Source organism: Protopterus annectens, chromosome 1.part1 (genome assembly GCF_019279795.1).
Source record: "Protopterus annectens isolate FY-2018-M chromosome 1.part1, PAN1.0, whole genome shotgun sequence".
NCBI classification, from domain to species: Eukaryota; Metazoa; Chordata; order Ceratodontiformes; family Protopteridae; genus Protopterus; species Protopterus annectens.
In genome coordinates, this window is record NC_056726.1 from 1,385,760,261 (window position 1) to 1,385,782,069 (window position 21,809).

A 21,809-nucleotide genomic window follows, 5' to 3' on the forward strand; every position below is an offset into this window, starting at 1 on the left:
TTGTATATATATATATATATATATATATATATATATATATATATATATATATATATATATATATATATGGGTCTACCTGAGATGGTCGACAGGCCATATGATCAACACTCATTTGGTCGACAAGCATGTTATGTGGCTAACTATATATATCAACTCCAGGGTCGCACAACATTGGGGAGGGGGGCAAATCTGCTTGTTAACCAACTGAACTGTCGACCAAATGAGTGTTGATCATATGGCCTGTCGACCCTCTCAGGTAGACCCATATATATATATATATATATATATATATATATATATATATATATATATATATATATACATACATACATACACACACACACATTTTATATATACATATATATATATATATATATATATATATATATATATATATATATAAACACACACACACACTCACACGTACTGTTTTGCATTTTCTTTAATCACAGGTATCCAGTAGTCACCTTAGCAGTTAAAATAATGCTAATTCTAATAATTCTAAAAGGGAACATAATTCTTTTATGATACCAAAGTATTGCTGCTGAAACATGAATAAACTCTGAGATCTTGCAAATGGCACAGTACACCTACAGGTACAGAAGGTACCTCTAACATAAGTGAGCATAAACTTAAGGTCATGGTCCTTTTCTTCAATAATGAAGAATGCTGAAATTCAGGATTGCCTGCAATGTCAAGTAGAGCACTATAGTTACATCAAGAGCAACATACTTCTATGGAAACAAAACCACTCCCTGAAATTCAATCCACCTGTCAAAAATTTCTAATCCTTAGTCAAAAAAGTAACTTAGGAAAGTGGACTTGAGGTGTAATGTTCCACTACATTAGCAAAACAGACAATCTTCACTCATTTAGCACGTTCATTATTTTAGAGTTCACAAAAAAATATATAGTTTGCAGTATACCAATAACAAACTGAATTACACCACAAAACAACTGCAGAACAGGCAGTGAGGAGATTACCCTCAAACTGGCAAAAGATAAACACTGCTCTCCCATGAAACCTGTTCATAGCAGCTTCCAAATGTATACTTTTGTTATGGTTTGGTCTCACACTAGAATACAGACAAAGCCTCAACAGATCAGCACTGGCACAGATTTCACAGGTTTAAAAACCAGCAATATACCTCACCACTGCCACACAAAAAGAAGTGTGACAGGGTTAAGTGCCTTAACAGTTTTTAAAGTTGCTGGAAAGGGTATAGAAAGAATGTTTATTACTCTACACCAGTTACCAGAATGTTATCCCAAAATGAAGTTTCTGAAAAGCATAACTTTTCATTTTTTTGGAAGAAAAAGTCTAGAAAAAAATTCCTTTTGGCATACATGCATACATAAACACAGACACACTAAAATAAAGAGATAAATGTCATTTAATAAAACATGGCAAATATGTCTCAGTTCCTTAAATTCCATAAAGTCAGCCTACTGGCTGGCTAGGCTTCTGGCTGTATGTGTGGTGGGTGTTAAACACTTTAGGTTACTTTAACCCATCCCCCTATGATTGCTAAATCTCTGGTTAGCTAAACCCCCATGTACAACAAAGAATTATGATCATGCCCTTCCAATGGCAAATCAGTACTTAGACATTCATAAAGGATGTCAAAACTCACCTCTCAATTTCACTTCACTCAAAGTGAATTTCTTGACAGTCTCAAACACATAAATTGGTTACAATTGGAGACCTGATCATAACCCTATAGGTTAAAGAATTATTACATGCAACGGCATTAAACCAGCTGTCCCATCTGAACATTGCTCCTCCATTAAACTAATATTTAATGTTTAACCTTACATACTGTAGTGTATAATGAGATCTTGTCTACTGATTTTACTCAGAATGGCTGCCTACTCCTCCCTATGGTTATTCCACAATAACAAAATACCACACACATACAACTTGCTTACCAGGTAAGTAAACTGGGCAGTTGACCCTTTTCAGTCATGATCTGAATAAAAACATCAAAACTCAAAGTAGATATAAAAACATTAAATTTCAAATTGGATATAAAGAGGACAAAAAAAGAAGTTATGTACTTACCATAACGTTCCATGTTTGTAGTCCATCTCGCCTATATTCTTGCTGGATGGGTTCCCGGACTCAGCCGATACTAAAGCTTGAGAGCTTTTACTGGCTCGACGCTACCCCCTATCCCATGGTGCCTCACGGCAATTCCCCAGATCTAGTTTGCAAGAAAGTAATAAATACCTATCAGGTAATAATAATAAGAAAGAAGCTGTACAAATACAGCAAAGGATTAGAAACATAATCCATTCCAGGTGGACAATAAAGAGCAAAGTCAGGCAGCCCCAAAAAGAGGTCCACTAGATCCCCCAGAAACAGGAAGGGGGTTGGAGGGAGGGACGCAAGAATATAGGCAAGATGGACTACAAACATGGAACATTATGGTAAGTACATAACTTCTTTATGTTATGTAGTTCTATCTCACCGTAATTCTTGCTGGATAGGACAGCGTCCCTAGCACCTTTATCCCGGATGACTCAAGCGAAGAGACTCTTCAGCACAGTGGACCCAAAGGATGACCTGTCCCGGGAGGCCAAATCCAATTTGTAATGAGTGACAAACGTATGTGGTCTTGCTCAAGTAGCTGTTGCACAAATAGTATCAATTGGGAGCCTAGATGTAAAGGCACATGAAGTAGCTACAGCCCTAGTAGAGTGACCTTTAGCTTTTAACGTTAATTGTCTACCAGCTTGTTGATAAGCAAAGGATATGCAATCCGAAACCCATTTTGAAAGAGTAATTTTTGAAACAGTTAAGCCTTTCCTTTTGTCAGAAAAAGAAACAAAAAATTGATCAGATTTCTTGAATTCTTTGGTCCTGTGTATATAGAATCTGAGTATCCTGTGGACATCTAGCTGGTGAAGTCTATACTCTTGATTTATTAAAGTGGTTTGGAAAAAACACAGGTAGCTCAATGGTAGTATTTGGGTTGTATTCTGAGCATACGTTAGGAAGAAAGGAAGGGTTTGTCCTGAGAGAGAGACTATCCTTGTGAAAGATAATGTAAGGAGGTTGAATAGTTAGGGCTTGAAGTTCCGAGACTCTCCTAGCCGATGTTATAGCTACCAAGAACAAGGTTTTCCATGATAACAATTTTAAGTCTGATGACGAGGATGGTTCAAAGGGTGCAGATATCAAAGATGAGAGGACTAAATTTAAGACTCAGGGTTCTAATGGTTGTTTTATTGGGGGCCTAAGAAGAAGAACTCCTTTTAAGAAGAAGGTTTTACAGAGGAAGTGCTGCATGACTGGATTTCCCACTAAACCAAAATGGAAATTGGAAATGGCAGCTAATTGAACTCTAACTGTAGCGGCTGCCGCTCCTTCATGAAAAATTGTTAGGAAGGATAAAATGGATTCTAAAGGAGCTGTATATGGATCTAAGCCCCGATTCGTAGCCCAAAGGGAAAACCTTTTCCATTTGCTATGAGTGGAAGGTTTATGGGATGAAATTAGGATGTGTCTGACCGCTGGGGATAAGGGAATGCACCTGGCTATAGGTGGAATTGGAGCAGCCATGCTGTCAATTTGAGGGTGTGGATGGAGGGGTGGAACTGTCCCAATTGATCAATCAGGAGATGGGTCCAGAATCCATGGTCTTGCTTTCTGTATTACTTTGGGTATGAGTGGAAAGGGAGGAAAGACAGAGAAGTCTCGGGGGCCAATCGTGAACTAGAGCATCCCTGGGTGACATCCCCAGATGGGGAATGAGGGCAAAGTAGCTGCTGCATTTGGTGTTCAGGTGAGTGGCAAATAGATTGCAGCAAGGATGGCCCCATTTGTGAAAGATCTCTTTCGCAACCATTGGATTCAGGGACCACTCGTGAGGCATCAGAATTGCTCGGCTGAGTTTGTCCGCTATTACGCTGGATTTCCCCAGATATGCGTTGCTATCAGGAAGCGTTGAGTATCCATTGCTCATTTCCAAACTCTTAAGACCTCTCTGCAAAGCGGGTAAGACTTGGTTCTCCCTTGTTTGTTTATGTACCACACAACAGACATGTTGTCTGACTGAATCACAATCTTTCCAGTGGGAAGGGAGCTGTGAAGTGCTTGCAATGCATATAGCACCGCTCTCATCTCCAGAACATTGATGTGCACGTGGTTCTCGTGGTTTTGCCAAGTACCTTGGACTGTCTTTCCCAGATAATGCCCTAATGCCCCCCCCCCAATCTGGGAAGCGCCCGTGGTCAAAACTGCTTTCTCTTGGGGAGGAACAAGTGGACGACCTATGACAAGTTGTTTCGTGTGTAACCACCATGTCAGATCCCTTTTACATGCGTTTGTTATTAATATCTGATGACACAATGGAAGGTCTTGCATCGACCATTGTGCAAACAGCATCCATTGGAGAATCCTCATATGTAGGCGAGCAAGTGGAACTAATAAGATGGCAGAAGCCATAGTCCCTAGGACTTGAAGGACTACTCTGGCCTGGACTCTGTTTGTTTAATAAGGATCTGTTCTGACTGCGTAGAGACTCTTTCCTGTGTTAGCTTTACTGACATGGTAGTTGCGTCTATTTCTGAGCCTAGATATACAATATGCTGCGAGGGAGATAAGACTGACTTTTGCAAGTTTACAGTGATGCCTAGGCTGGCGCACAAGGATAGAGTTTCATCCCCGGTCCTTATGAGTTGATGCCTGGTGGTAGCAGTGAGGAACAACCAGAACTGAGAAAAACACACTTTATAATAGCAAAGCTTTCGGATAAAATCCTTCCTCAATACTAATACAAACAAATCTAAAAACCAAATGGTTTAAATACAGGTCACTGAAGTCACATGACCAGCAGTCCAAAAATCATGTGACCACAAGTATATAAAACAAATCATTAAAATTAGAAAAATTAGAAAAAACATAACATTATCGCAACCTAGTATGTTGCAATTTAACAAGAACAGGTTTCAAGGTAATCATATTATTTAAACCTGGAAAATGGTCAGAGTTCAACCTAAGAATCCATTCATACTCTTTTCATTCAAGTAAATTACCACTATCACCACCTCTGGCAGGAGGCCGTATTACATCAATAACTCTAAAAGAGAATCTATGTTCAATACCTGAATCAACTATGTGCTTATACAAGGCATTACTGTCAATGGCCCTTCTAATCTCTGATTTGTGTTCAATGATGCGTTCTTTTAGCTTTCTAGTGGTCTTACCCACATAGAATGCAGTACATTTCACGCAATTAGCTAAGTACACCACATTAGATGTAACACAAGTGGTAGAAAAATTAAACTGATAAACTTTACCACTAATAGGATGTTTGAACTTATCACTGCAACCAACCACAATATCAGAACAGCAGGAACAATTCAAGCAGCCATACGTACCGGGCTTAGTGGTAAAAGTCCTCTCTACAGGCCTGAAAAAATCTTTGTAACATAACATATTCTTCAAGGACTTCATATTTCTATATGAGAAAAAAGGCCCGTCACCAAGAATGTCTTTAATCTCACTAGAGGCCATTAGTACAACCCAATTCCTCTGTATTATTTGTTTTACAAAACAAGTCAAGGTATTATAACTAGTAAGATACCTAGTGCATACTTTTGAACATTCTAGGTTAACAGAACCAACCTCATCCCCAAGAAAAATCGGCTTCAATATTATCTTCCTATTAACTAAAACTTTATTTTTTAAATCTAAAACTAGTTTAGAATCATAACCACTATCCAGAAACTCTTTGGACATCTCATCCAACTGTAAATTAAATGTAGCATCATCAGTATTTAGTCTACTAACTCTATTAAACTGTGAAGTAACAATCCCCTTAAAGACATGTGGGGCATGCATGCCGGAATAATTAATGTATCTATCAGAGTTTATCTCCTTTTTGTGAATACTGGTATGGATAGAACCCTCACGTAGTTGTATCTTAACATCCAAGAAATTAATCTCACTATCAGAGGCATCCATCTTAAATTTCAAGAAACTGGTGGTTGCATTTAAATAATGAACAAATTCATTCAACTGTGAAAGGGAACCTTTCCAAACCATAAAACAATCAACGAAACGTTGATAAAAACATATATTACTTACAAAAGAATTATCCAAATTATAAATATAAGCTTTCTCCCATTGGTATAACACTATGTTGGCATAAGTGTTAGCCACAGAAGTACCCATGGCTACACCTGTGAGTTGCAAATATAAACATTCATCAAACAGAAAAATATTGTTCCTCAAAACTACATCTAGAAGAGAACAAATATTCTCAACAGATCTATTCACAAGAGAAGATTGGGAGATCAAAAATTGTCTGATAGACTCAATACCAAAATCATGCGGTATTACAGTAAAAAGGGATGCTATATCAAGCGTTACAAACAAATACTCACTTTGCCTACAGGAACCACCAATACTATTAAACCAAACACGCAATTTACAAAGGAAATCAGATGTATCTCTTAGCACAGAAGTGCATTTAGGTAAATATAGTTGCAATTGTGTTTGCAAATATATAGATATAGGTTCGGTGATCCACCCCCCTCCAGATACAATTGGTCTCATGGGGGGGTTGGTCACCGACTTGTGTATCTTAGGCAGCCCATAGAGACAAGGAATAATTGGACAAGAAACAGTAAAAAAATGAAATAAATCCAGAGTAATATCACCACTAATTTGCAAATCATAGATCACCATATTGACATAACTAATACATCTTTTAACATCTACTGATGTAATACGTTTAAAAGCCTCAACATCATTCAGTAGAACAGAAACTAAAGATATATACTTAGGCCGATCCATAAGGACTACAGCCCCACCTTTATCGGCTTGTTTAATCACTAAATCTTTGCTCGCCTGTAGACTTTTGAGCGCTTGATACTCATCAAATGTTAAATTAAAGCTAGAAAATCTCAGAATATTGCAGTCAGAATACAACATTCTTAATTCCCTCTCACACAAATCATGAAATGCTGTAACCACAGGCATACTAGAAGGTATAAAGGTACTACGCCATTTACATGAAACTCCATTAACGACAGAGTTACCAAACAAAACTTTTAAATTTACATTTCTAATGAAAATCTTAAGGTCTGTAAGCGCAGTCACTAGATCACCCTTCGCTGTAGGAATAAAGTTAAGCCCTTTATGTAGTACTGAACAGTGAGCAGAGTTCAAGTTAAAGGTTGAAAGGTTGAGAATGCCTTTAGTCATTTGCGACTTACTTTGCCCTGCCCTAAAGGGCTCTCATTCTTACTTTTGCCTGGGATAACCGTTTGTCCCATAAACGGTTTCCTTCTTGGAGAGGAATGCTCAGTTACAGCCTCTGGCTGTTCTAGATGAAAGCGTTTGCCAGAGAAATTAAATGTAAGTTGCTGTGCCTTCTTAACCACAGTGGAACGCGAGTTAGCCTCTCCGTCTTGCTTGTCGCTAAGTTCTGACTGAGAGCAAGTATTCGTGGAGTCTAGCGTAGATGTCGCCAAAGTAGGCGTATTCACTTGTAAGTGATTCGACGAAACTACCAAAGCCGGTTCATGTTGTTGTGCAATATCAACTGTAGTTTCAGAAAAGCCATCAAGAACATCTAAACTTCTCTTATTACTACGTACTGCAGCATTAGGTTTAAAAGTTTGATCATTTTTCGGCCATGAGAAAATATGACCCCTTTGGAAGTCGTTGATATCACGCGTGAGCTTACGCTTCGTTACTTCCAAACGGTCATCCAATGCTTGTGTTCTGTCAAGTAGCTGCTGATATAACTCACCCATAGACGCAAATACAGGCATATCCATTAATTCATTTTCCATATTTAGTATCTCATCTTTAAGTTCCTTCTCGATAGTTGAAAAGAATTCATTCATTAAACTCGTGTAATCCAAACTTAACTTGATGTTAAGTTGCTGCCACCGCTTCAGGAGCTCAGGATAAGCGTTCCCATATGAAGGCATTTTGAGAACTCTCAAGCCACGTGGGACGATGCCTTTATCTAGATATTCAGAAAAGCTAAAACGCTGCCATTGCAAGTGTTTATAAGTACCCACTTTTCTTTCAAAAAGATTCAGCTTTTTATGAAAATCTGAAACATTCTCAGATTTCCAATGTTCATCACTTTTCGATGTAGAACAAACCGAAGAGGCAAACTGTAGTAAAGGATTAGTCTCATTCATAAACAGAGACTTGACAGAGTTAACAGTCTTCACCACTTCCATGTTGAATAAATGGATAAAGGACTGCAACACGACCCTTAAACTTGTTCTCAGAAATGCAGCAAACAAATTAGCAAAAGAACAAGCTGCAAGAAAATATGAACAACCACCAGAACTGAGAAAAACACACTTTATAATAGCAAAGCTTTCGGATAAAATCCTTCCTCAATACTAATACAAACAAATCTAAAAACCAAATGGTTTAAATACAGGTCACTGAAGTCACATAACCAGCAGTCCAAAAATCATGTGACCACAAGTATATAAAACAAATCATTAAAATTAGAAAAATTAGAAAAAACATAACATTATCGCAACCTAGTATGTTGCAATTTAACAAGAATAGGTTTCAAGGTAATCATATTATTTAAACCTGGAAAATGGTCAGAGTTCAACCTAAGAATCCATTCATACTCTTTTAATTCAAGTACATTACCACTATCACCACCTCTGGCAGGAGGCCGTATTACATCAATAACTCTAAAGGAGAATCTATGTTCAATACCTGAATCAACTATGTGCTTATACAAGGCATTACTGTCAATGGCCCTTCTAATCTCCGATTTGTGTTCAATGATGCGTTCTTTTAGCTTTCTAGTGGACTCCACGAATGCTTGCTCTCAGTCAGAACTTAGCGACAAGCAAGACGGACAGGCTAACACGCGTTCCACTGTGGTTAAGAAGGCACAGCAACTTACATTTAATTTCACTGGCAAACGCTTTCATCTAGAACAGCCAGAGGCTGTAACTGAGCGTTCCTCTCCAAGGAGGAAACCGTTTATGGGACAAACAGTTATCACAGGCAAACGTAAGAATGAGAGCCCTTTAGGGCAGGGCAAAATAAGTCGCAAAGGACTAAAGGCATTCTCAACCTTTAACTTGAGCTCTGCTCACTGTTCAGTACTACATAAAGGGCTTAACTTTATTCCTACAGCGAAGGGTGATCTAGTAACTGCGCTTACAGACCTTAAGATTTTCATTAGAAATGTAAATTTAAAGGTTTTGTTTGGTAACTCTGTTGTTAATGGAGTTTCATGTAAACGGCGTAGTACCTTTATACCTTCTAGTATGCCTGTGGTTACAGCATTTCATGATTTGTGTGAGAGGGAATTAAGAATGTTGTATTCTGACTGCAATATTCTGAGATTTTCTCGCTTTAATTTAACATTTGATGAGTATCAAGCGCTCAAAAGCCTACAGGCGAGCAAAGATTTAGTGATTAAACAAGCCGATAAAGGTGGGGCTGTAGTCCTTATGGATCGGCCTAAGTATATATCTTTAGCTTCTGTTCTACTGAATGATGTTGAGGCTTTTAAACGTATTACATCAATAGATGTTAAAAGATGTATTAGTTATGTCAATATGGTGATCTATGATTTGCAAATTAGTGGTGATATTACTCTGGATTTATTTCATTTTTTTACTGTTTCTTGTCTCTATGGGCTGCCTAAGATACACAAGTCGGTGACCAACCCCCCCATGAGACCAATTGTATCTGGAGGGGGGGTGGATCACCGAACCTATATCTATATATTTGCAAACACAATTGCAACTATATTTACCTAAATGCACTTCTGTGCTAAGAGATACAGCTGATTTCCTTTGTAAATTGCGTGTTTGGTTTAATAGTATTGGTGGTTCCTGTAGACAAAGTGAGTATTTGTTTGTAACGCTTGATATAGCATCCCTTTTTACTGTAATACCGCATGATTTTGGTATTGAGTCTATCAGACAATTGTTGATCTCCCAATCTTCTCTTGTGAATAGATCTGTTGAGAATATTTGTTCTCTTCTAGATGTAGTTTTGAGGAACAATATTTTTCTGTTTGATGAATGTTTATATTTGCAACTCACGGGTGTAGCCATGGGTACTTCTGTGGCTAACACTTATGCCAACATAGTGTTATACCAATGGGAGAAAGCTTATATTTATAATTTGGATAATTCTTTTGTAAGTAATATATGTTTTTATCAACATTTCGTTGAGGACTGTTTTATGGTTTGGAAAGGTTCCCTTTCACAGTTGAATGAATTTGTTCATTATTTAAATGCAACCACCAGTTTCTTGAAATTTAAGATGGATGCCTCTGATAGTGAGATTAATTTCTTGGATGTTAAGATACAACTACGTGAGGGTTCTATCCATACCAGTATTCACAAAAAGGAGATAAACTCTGATAGATACATTAATTATTCCAGCATGCATGCCCCACATGTCTTTAAGGGGATTGTTACTTCACAGTTTAATAGAGTTAGTAGACTAAATACTGATGATGCTACATTTAATTTACAGTTGGATGAGATGTCCAAAGAGTTTCTGGATAGTGGTTATGATTCTAAACTAGTTTTAGATTTAAAAAGTTTTAGTTAATAGGAAGACAATATTGAAGCCGATTTTTCTTGGGGATGATGTTGGTTCTGTTAACCTAGAATGTTCAAAAGTATGCACTAGGTATCTTACTAGTTATAATACCTTGACTTGTTTTGTAAAACAAATAATACAGAGGAATTGGGTTGTACTAATGGCCTCTAGTGAGATTAAAGACATTCTTGGTGACAGGCCTTTTTCTCATATAGAAATATGAAGTCCTTGAAGAATATGTTATGTTACAAAGATTTTTCAGGCCTGTAGAGAGGACTTTTACCACTAAGCCCGCATATGGCTGTTTGAATTGTTCCTTCTGTTCTGATATTGTGGTTGGTTGCAGTGAGAAGTTCAAACATCCTATTAGTGGTAAAGTTTATCAGTTTAATTTTTCTACCACTTGTGTTACATCTAATGTGGTGTACTTAGCTAATTATGAAATGTACTGCATTCTATGTGGGTAAGACCACTAGAAAGCTAAAAGAACGATCATTGAACACAAATCAGAGATTAGAAGGGCCATTGACAGTAATGCCTTGTATAAGCACATAGTTGATTCAGGTATTGAACATAGATTCTCCTTTAGAGTTATTGATGTAATACGGCCTCCTGCCAGAGGTGGTGATAGTGGTAATTTACTTGAATGAAAAGAGTATGAATGGATTCTTAGGTTGAACTCTGACCATTTTCCAGGTTTAAATAATATGATTACCTTGAAACCTGTTCTTGTTAAATTGCAACATACTAGGTTGCGATAATGTTATGTTTTTTCTAATTTTTCTAATTTTAATGATTTGTTTTATATACTTGTGGTCACATGATTTTTGGACTGCTGGTCATGTGACTTCAGTGACCTGTATTTAAACCATTTGGTTTTTAGATTTGTTTGTATTAGTATTGAGGAAGGATTTTATCCGAAAGCTTTGCTATTATAAAGTGTGTTTTTCTCAGTTCTGGTTGTTATTCATATTTTCTTGCAGCTTGTTCTTTTGGTAGCAGTGAGGAGCCAGTCGTCTAGGTACGGAAACACCTGGAATCCTTGACTTCTCAGGTGAGCAGTTGCCACTGTCATGCATTTGGTAAACACTCTGTGGGCTGTAGTGATGCCAAAGGGCAGTGTTCTGAAATGAAAATGGCTGGCTCCCAGCCGAAGCGTAAGTGTCTCCTGGAACGCCTTTCCATTTTGATGTGGTAGTATGCATCCTGGAGATCGATTGAGCACATCCAGTTGTCTTTCCCGATAAAGGGAAATATCGACTGCAGAGTGACCATTCGGAACTTTAATTTTCTTACATGCTTGTTGAGCCTGCTGAGATCTAGAATTGATCTCCAGTCCCCTGTCTTTTTTGGAACTAAAAAGAATCGAGAGTAAGTTCCGGATCCTACTTTCTCTGTGGGGACTTCCTGGATGACTCTTTTTTTGTAGCAACGAGATGACCTCTGATGTTGCACGGTCTAGTTGGACAGGTGGTAAGTCTGAAAGAGACCGGTTTTTGGGGGTTCGGAAATAAAGGGAATCAGGTAACCTCTGGATATTACTGTCTGTACCCAACGATCTTGCGTGATAGTTAGCCAGGTGATTGGGTACAGCGATATACGACCCCCGACTGCCTCTAGAGACGGACAGTCGGGCAACCCTTCAGGGTCGATGGAAGGGACGGATCAGAGAAAGCTTCTCTGTCTCCCTGATGTTGTGGACCTCCTCGGCCGCGAGGGCGGTGTCCTCCATTATATCCTCCCCCTCTGCCCCTGGGGGAGGGTTGACCTTGTGCCTGAGGAAAACATTTTTAGGATTTGCGGAACCACATTTTCCCTCCTGTATTACCCCTGGGATAGGGTCTGGACGGGAGAAAGAAACGGACTCCAAGGCAGATAAGGTTTTTCCTTCCTGCTCACACCTAGTCAAAGTCTCTTTCACTTGGGGTCCAAAAAGAGATGAACCATCAAAGGGAAGGTTAGTGAAGGAAGACTTGAAGGATTCCGTAAAATTACAAAGACGCATCCACGAATGTCTCCTGAGAGATATTCCTGCTGCGGCTGCCCTGCTCGCTCCATCTGCCGCATACAAGATCAGCCTCATGGAGGAGTTAGCTATGGAAGTAAAAGTGGAGAGCTGCGTGGAAACCTTGTCCATGGAACCCGGAGCTACTGAACCCTGGAGGGTATCTCCTAACTCTTTCAAGAGATGCCTCTGAAGACTAGTGAAATGAGTCAGGTAATTCAGCGATCTTCATGTAAATGCCGCTGAAGAAAAAGTACGCTTCCCGTACCTATCCATCGTCCTGGACTCCTTGTTAGGAGGATGGATATTAGAAGAAGTCTCAGATAATTCCTTCTTGGTGGCCACTGCAACCACCATAGCATCAATTGGAACTCCCTTGCTAAGGAAAGACTTGTCCTCAGGTGCTGTCATAAATTTGTTTGGCCTCCTCGGGACAGCTTCCACTGAATCTGGAGAGGTCCATGATTTCCACGAAATGACCCCCAAAAGTTGGTCATAAGGCGGTGTCACCCAAGAGGTGGAAGGTCAGGAACCAAAGACCTCAAGATACACTGATTCATCCTCAGTAGGGTTAGAGGTCTTCCAATCACCCCTCTGTCTAAGGATTTCTAAGATGTCAGGAGAGATCCTCAGAGGGAGATCTAGGGGACCCTTCTGATTCCTCTAAATCAGTGTCTGATGTGACAGCCTCAGGGGAGTCGACATGTTTCCTCTTACATAACCTCTTCCGAGGGAGCTCTCCAGTGGGATAATCTGGGGAGGTCTCGGAAGAGGGAGCGCCTGCAATGGGGGCTACTTGGGCCTCTGGTTCCCTACGCTGTGGGGGTGGTGGGGGGGGAGAGATTGCTGCCTGCTGCTGGTGGGACACAGGTTCCAAAGGAATGGCTTTGGCAGAGGATAAAGCCTTCTCTATAGCTTCAAAAGCCTTTCCCCCCGCTCCGAAGAAGACCTCCACTCCGAGGGGCGGATGGTCAGCTCTTAGCAAGAGGGAATGGCTCCGAAGCAGAAGTGAGAGCAGAGCTGAGTCGAAGCGAGGCTCCGAGAGGGAGGGTCGGTTCCAAAGAGAACCTAGGGTGACTGTCCCCCTCGGAGTCGACATGAGAGCATCGGCTCTCAGAACCCTCAGCTCCAGACTGAGCCATCGAGGATAGAGTAATTGGCTCAGAGGAAACAGGCTGAATCCCCGGAGCCAAAGGGTCGAAGACATAGGAACCTGATGTAATAGGCTCTGAGAGCGAAGCAGTAGGAGGCGGAACAGTGATCGGTACGGGGGACGGCACAGAGACCTTTGGGTCTGGAGGGTTCAATTTTTTAGCCAGATCTGGATCCGAAAGCAACCTCTTCACCACCCTCTCAATGTCCTCATCTGATAGGGTCCTGGAGGATCTGGTGGAGACTGAAGGAGACCTCCTTCTCTCCAAAATAGGAGATCTCAAATTAGGAGATACAGTCTCGATGTCGGGCAAAATCTTAAATACCGAAGACGGTCTCAGAACCGATGGAATGGACTGCACTGAAGATGAAGCAGAGTTGGGACCAGAACTCCTTGGTTCCGACGCTTTAGACTTTTTGGTCGGCTCCGAAGTCAGAGCCGATGATTTTCTCTTTCAAGACTTTGGAGCTGCCTGACCAAGTTCCAGCTGTTCCTGTAAGGAACTGGTCACGAGACCCCTGTCAATAAGCTGTCTCTTCCTTTCGTTTAACACTCTTGTACTAAAAGCATGACAGAAGGTGCAGGGTTCCTGTAAATGGGCTTTGCCCAGACAATATATGCAACTGGTGTGGCTGTCTGTAAGAGACATTTTCTGCGCACACCTGTCACATTTTTTGAAGCCCGAAGGGAGATGATCCTTGTGATCCTTGTCTTTATCTTTAGACATTGTTAAACAATAAAATAAAGTGTAAGGAGAAGAAAAGTTTTTTTTTTTTTTTTTTTTTTTTAAATAACAGTCGCACACACACACAGGGAGGAAAGGCCCTCTAACTTAAACGAACACTACGGCCCTCTAATTTAAACAGGCCGTACAGTCCTAAGGGGGGAATAGGGGTTGAAAACTTTCAAAAACAGTCGCACAATACAAAAGAAACTATTAAGATATATATAAGATAGAAAAAGGTAGTAGAAAAGGACTAAATAAGTAAAATAAATCGTTTTACTTAGCCAACGAGCCAGTAAGACACAACCTCAAAGCTTTCGTGGCAAACGAGATCTGGGGAATTGCCGTAAGGCACTCCGCAAACACACAAAGCAGAGGTCCAAACCCACAGAGTTGCTGTAAGGCACCATGGGATAGGGGCTAGCCTCGAGCAAGTAAAAGCTCTCGAGCTTTAGTTATCGGCCAAGTCGGAGCCGAATATCGGCTCCGAACCCATCCAGCAAGAATTGCGGCAAGATAGGACTACATAACATCACATGTTTAACTAATGTGACAAGTGGTATACATTTAGTTCAGAGGTAGTCATTAATAGATATTACATACAAGGAAGTTAATATACATAGTGCATTAGAGAAAATATCTACAAGCTCCAATGTGTACATATCAATAAAATGCTATGTAAATATAATGAAAAAATATAGTTAGCCTGTAATGTGTAATAGATTTGACAGGGGTAATCTCTATAACATAGGTTCATATGTGGTTACTAGGCTAATGACCTCTGGGATTCATCTTAAGCCTAGCCTTGCTTCCCAAATGTATCTAACAGATTGATACTCTATAGAGTTATTTTGTAGGTTATATGAAAACTTGAGTATGGGTGTTCAACATACAGGCTGCCTCTATCTATTAGAGACACAGGTGCCAGACTACAGGTAAATTTCCACAGGAGAACAAATACTTCACATGATATACACAGCAACAAAGGAGGCTTTTTTTTTTTTTTTTTTTGAAATCCAATGATTTTAAGGCATTACCAGGCAGAAGCCCTCCAAGTTCTACATTAAGGGGTATTAGAGCAGTGGCCCACAGGATTTATGGTTCATAAGTTTATAGGTTGGTACTGGGCTATCTGCCCGAAGGCATATAGCCCTTTAGTAGTTCCCTAGACCCTTGTACTAGCAGCTAGTACCCTTGGCCCCTATCTAGTAGTGCTGTTGGTGTTGCATATAGTGCAATTCTCTAAACAACTGGGATTCTAAGGACAACCACAAAGCATTCTATAGCTATGTCAGGAATCTCTATGGTAACACCCAGATTTGCTCTGAGTTACAGCATGAAAATTAATTACAGAACAAACTGATATTGCCAACATCCTGGCAGACAGGTTCAGTGCTAACCTTACCCCCATCTCACCCCCTAAAGGACCTATATCTAAAAAGGAAGAATGCAGAATCCCTGTAATCACAGCTATGCAGGTAAAAGCTGCACTCTCTAAAGACAGAAACACAGCATCCATGGGACTGGACAACATCCCAGGCTGCGTTTTACACAAATTTCAGAACAAACTGGCTCCCCACCTAAGCACCATGTTCAATCATAGCCTCACATCATGCTTTGTGCTCACTGAATGGTGCACAGCAACAGTTATCCCACTCCACAAAGGGGGAGCCAACACTGATCCCAGGAACTATCTCCCTATTAGCCTGACAAGCCTGGTCTGTAAGGCCATGGAATGTATCATCGTGAAACTCATAAACAAAGACAATGGTAACCTCCAAACTCTGGACCCCACCCAGTTTGGGTTTGTGAAAGGCAGATCATGCCTCCTGAACCTGATCGACTTCTTTAAGGCAGTCACCAAAGCTGTAAACGAGGGTAAGGTGGTTCACACAACCTATCTTGAACCTCGCCAAGGCTTTCGACACCATCCTCCATTCTGGAATTACAGATAAACTCACTAAACTAGGTATAAATCCTTACATTACAAGATGGGTTGCCAACTGGCTCACTGACAGAACCCACACTGTAACCCAAATCTGACTTCAAACCAGTGACAAGTGGAGTACCACAGGGGTCAGTCCTGGGACCTCTCCTGTTTGGTATCTACTTCTCTGAAGTACAGGCTAACACAGAAGGCCTTTAGCTAACGAAGTTCGCAGATGACTGCAAACTAGGAGCCACAGTCGAGTCCCCAAATGATGTGGACATCCTACAGAAGGGCCTCACTGAGACAGATGCCTAGTGTCAGAGCCATGGCTTCAAGCTCAATGCCAAAAAGTGCATAGTCATCCCCTTTGGTAAAACCTCTGTACCCATGAACCACCACATAGGCGGCAGTCTACTTAATGCTGAATGTGTAATAAGAGACCTTGGAACCCAGGTAGACAGTAGTCTTTCCTTTGATAATCACATTGCCACAGTAGTCAGGAAATCTTTCTATGTGGCACACCTCATCACAAAAGGGTTTTCATCCAGGAAAAAAAGAGTTCATTGTTCACCTCTACTCGACACTCATTAGAACCATTATAGAGTACAATGCCCCTTTTGGAATGTACCTCACAAGACATCTGCAGCAGATGGAAAGGCCAAAGTACCACCTCAAAAAGAGGATTACTGGCCTCAAACAGGTGCCTTACACTGACAGTCTCAAAAAACTCCAGCTTTACTCTGTAGCATATCGCCTACTCACCGGTGATCTCTGCCTAACATATAAAGCTATGTCAAACCCAGAGCTGCTGGACATGCTGCACCTAAAGAAATCCCAATCCCTCCGAGCTACACGCTCTAGGGACCTAAACCTTGTCACCACAATAAACAGGACATGCTGGAGGGATAGATTCCTGCCCCAGAGACTTCCCATACTCTGGAACAAGCTACCCATCTACGTCAAGCAAAGTTCCGCATTAGCACTCTTCAAGAAAAATCTTGATGAGTGGACGGAAAATAGGAAATACACCCCGGGGATCACTTCTGTGGCTCTGCTCGACAGGGACACAGGAAAATAACTTTCTTGGGTGGCGTAAGCCAGGGAACTTGTTGGCTAGGCTTACTTAGACCCTTGGGCCAAAAGCCTAATACCTACCTATGAAAAAAATCCAGATAGGCAGAACAGTTAGTCCTATAGTTAAATTACTACATCTAATCCAAATGAGAAGTTAAACCTACAAACATTGCCTGCTCTGCTCTGGATTGTAAATTACCGGATAAAAAGGGCCCAGTGAAGAAAAGCTTACCGTGTATTCGATTGTCCCTGGAGGCTTCCGGTGGACCATCTTCTTTTCTTTTTTTTCATGGTCTTTATTTCTGCTCTGAACTGCAAAACAGATAAAGACAAAGATCACTACCACTGCCTTCTAATGTTCAAACACTTTCAATTCAGCAAGGGTACAACTGAAGCTCACACAAAAAATGTTATCAGTTTTAAAACGGCAGTGCCTGCATTATAGATCAGAGAGAATAAAGACACACTGAACACTACCGCACACTATCACATTGTCATGAGGCTGACAAGGGTAATCTCTGTAGCATTTAAACCAAATTAGGCAGGCCCCCAAAGTGGCAAGAAAAGGTAAGTTCTACAATGAGAAGAGTATGCTGACAGTGGCATCCAGGACCTTTGGTCTGGTTTAGACAGCTACTCTGTACTGAAGTGGAACCAGTAAGAAAAAAAAATCGGTATGAAACAGTGTCAGGATTACTACAGCTGGAGTTCAAGAAAAGGCTGCACAAGACCAAAATCATGTTCATTCAGTACGCCAGCAGTAACTTACCAATACATGGCAGTTTGTAAACAGGTTTAAAAGAAGTGCAAGTTATATCCACAAGGTTTGTGTGGCATAAATTGGACCATGATGGTGTGAGGTGAAGGAAAAGAAGAGGTATGGAACACTGAATGTCACAATTATTCACTCAAATCCTAAATGATATTAAGAACCATAACTAAGTGTGTACACTGTTGCGCATGTGACGAAAAATAAAGATGTGGTGGGCAAGGGCCTGAACAGCAGTCAGAAGGATGGCATCAAATACAGTACCGAGTTGGCTCTATTACACAAGGATATTTCAGTGAACATCAATAGTGCATAACCATTCCAACCTTACTGCAAAGAAATATTTTGCAAGATTCAGAACTTACTTGCCCTAACAGAATAGGAACTCCTCAATCAGAATACGGTTGACTGGCACACATCCAACACTGGCTTGATAAACTGCACACACACCTGTATCTACGGGCTAAAGGAAAACAGAGAATGTAGTGGCAGTTTTGCTAGTGACACTACTTAGTGGTATAGTAGCTTGGAGCTATGGTCCTTGGATCTGTTCCACTGACCACAAATAATCTAAAATCTGCAGGTAAAACAGGATATAGTTGCTTGAAATCACCCAACTGGTACTAACCAGACTGACATATGAAACAGGTACACAAACATAAAACTACTAAACAATGCACTAGGTGTAAAAACACAAAAATTGACTGTTATACTTGTAAGGATGGGTCACCTTTGTATCAACACACGAGGTTTATTGAGTATACAAAGTTGCCAAGAAGTGTAAAAGCCCAAAATGGGATACAATCCACGTACTGTCCGTATTTTAAAAATAATGTCTTATTAATTGGCACAGGCAATGTAAGGTTCGTGAAATAATATAAAAGTAAAAACCAGACCTGGGTTCCAGTACAGTTGAAAAGGTAATAGGAAAATTTCCGTCTTTTCGTCAATTCACTTCCATAAGAAACTCCCAGGATGGCCAGCCCTGGTAGCGATGTTGTAGCTTCTTTGATGAAGTAAAAAGTAAAACGCTATTGACGGTCAACTGTCATAACCAAGTGTAGCTTAGTGTAAGTAATCTGTAAATTTGTCCAGTAGTCCGCCCAAAACTGTTGGTGTAGGCAGACTGTAGCAATGTTGTAGCTTCCGTACACAAGTAAAATGCAGTCGGTAAATAACTGCCGTGACAGAGTACGGCTTAGAATCACTAAAATACAGTATAGCCAACTGTCCGCCCAAAGCCGTTAATGTAAGCAGACTAACACAAGTCACGAACCCAGTCCGGTGAAAGTAGTAAGAAATAAAGTCCAAAATAGCAGGGTGTTCCACAGTTCACAAGAGCACACTGACAAAATGTTGAAGGGATTCACATCTAGATCAGGGGAGGTTCATAGGTTCATACTAGGCTATCTGCCCTAGGGCATTTATAAGCCTAGCCAGAATGTGTTTGGCTTTCGCCACCCATTTTAAATTTATTTTGCTATGCCCTTTCTCGAGGTTAGTATACTGTGCCTCTATCTAACAGTGACACAGAAGTGATACCCGGGGTAAACCTACGATCTCCCATCCACTCATCAAGATTCCTCTTGAAGAGAGTCAGTGAGGGACTCTGCCTAACCTGGACTGGGATTTTATTCCAGAGTGAAGGGAGCCTCTGGGTTATGAATCTGTCCCTCCAGCATGTCCTATTTATTTCAGTGCTGAGGTTCAAGTCTCTCGAGCGTAGCTCGATGGGATTTGGATTTTCTGAGGTGCAGCATGTCCATTAATTCCGGGTTGGACATGGCTTTATACTTCAGGCACAGATCTCCTCTGAACAGGCGGTATGCCACTGAGTAGAGCTGGAGTTTCTTTAACCGGGCAGCATATGGCATCTGTTTGAGCCCTTTGATCCTCTTGGTGAGGTACTTTTGGGGTCTTTCCAGTTGCTGCAGGTGTCTGGTAAGGTACATCCCAAAAGGGGCATTGTACTCAATTATGGGCCTGATGAGGGATGAGTAAAGAGGCACGATGACCTCCCCTGATCTAGATGGGAATCCCTTCATGATTAGGTGGGCTATATAAAATGTTTTTCTAACCACTTTGGCCACGTGGTTGTCAAATGAGAGATTGCTATCAACTTGGGTCCCCAGGTCCCTAATTACTTCTTCTGTACTTAATGGATTTCCACCTATGTGGTAATTTGTGGGCACTTTGTTTTTGCCAAAGGGGATGACTATACACTTTTTGGCATTTAGCTTGAGGCCATGGCTCTGGCACCAGTTGTCTGTTTCTATGAGGCCCTTTTGGAGGATGCTTGTGTCGGCTGGAGAGACTATTATGGCACCCAGTTTGCAGTCATCTGCGAACTTGGTCAGCCACAGTCCTTCCGTGTTGGCCTGTACCTCCGAGAAATATATACCGAACAAGAGAGGTCCCAGGACTGAGCCTTGTGGGACACCACTTGTAACTGGTTTGGAGTCTGACATGGCTCCAGCAATTCTAACCATGTGGGTTCTGTCCTTGAGCCAGTTTGCAATCCATCTAGTGACATAGGGGTTTATATTTAAGCTGGTGAGCTTATCTATAATGCCCGAGTGGGGTATTGTATCGAAGGCTTTTGCGAGGTCCAGGTAGGCTGTGTGGACCACCTTCCCCTCGTCAATGGCCTTGGTGACTGTTTCAAAGAAGTCAACCAGGTTTAAGAGGCAGGATCTGCCCTTAAAGCCGAACTGGGTAGGATCCAGTGTTTGTAGGTCCCCAATATCTTTATTTATGAGGTCCATGATGATCCTTTCCATAGCTTTGCAGACCAAGCTAGTCAGGCTTATGGGGCGATAGTTTCCAGGATCCGTTGAGGCACCACCTTTATGGAGAGGGACCACTGTTGCTGTACGCCACTCTTTGGGCACATATCCTGTAGTAAGGCTGAGACTGAACAGTAGTTTTATGTTTGGGTTTAGCTCTTCTTTGAGTTCATGTAGGACGCAGCCCGGGACACCGTCTGGTCCCATTGATGCTGTGTTTTTTTGCATTGGAGAGGGCGGCTCTTACCTGAGCATCTGAGATGTCAAGGGGGCAGCACTCTGCTGGGATAGATATTTGCCCTTTTGGTGGGGAGGGGGGGGGAGAAGTTTGCGCTGAACCTGTCAGCTAGGATGTTGGCAATGTCTGTGGGTTCGGTGTATTTTTTGTCATTTTGGACTAATTCTAAGCATAACTGGGAATTACCACCCAGGTTCCTAACATAACTAAAGAAAGCCTTGTGATTATCCTTAGTGTCCTGTGCAATTTTTCTCTCGAAGCTGGCCTTAGACAATTTTATGTGTGCCCGTAGTTTTTTGCTAATACTGATAAGTGATGCCTTCCCTTTTTGGGATTTTGCTTTATCGTTTAGTAGCTTCCTCCTTCTATTGTATAGTTTGTTTATGGCTGGGGTCCACCAGACAGGACGTCTGCCTTTGGAGGATTGGGTCTTGGTTTTATTTGGGATCGCATGATCCATGCATTCCTGAAGGTGTTCATAGAATGCGTTTATAAAGGATTCTGCAGTCTGGGCTGTATTTTCCACAGGCCTGGGGGCTTTGAAGGATTCCACCTCAGTT

The 21,809-nt window shown here is 41.1% G+C and overlaps 1 protein-coding gene across 1 annotated transcript in view; it reads right to left on the reverse strand.

The window, feature by feature from the left end:
• LOC122816286 (nuclear receptor coactivator 7-like) overlaps positions 1 to 21,809 on the reverse strand; it is a 1,918,671-nt gene that overhangs the window by 123,199 nt on the left and 1,773,663 nt on the right. The window contains exon 5 of the mRNA XM_044089024.1: positions 17,689 to 17,768. Coding sequence (XP_043944959.1) covers positions 17,689 to 17,768 — 80 coding nt within the window. The remainder of the gene's footprint in view (positions 1 to 17,688; positions 17,769 to 21,809) is intronic.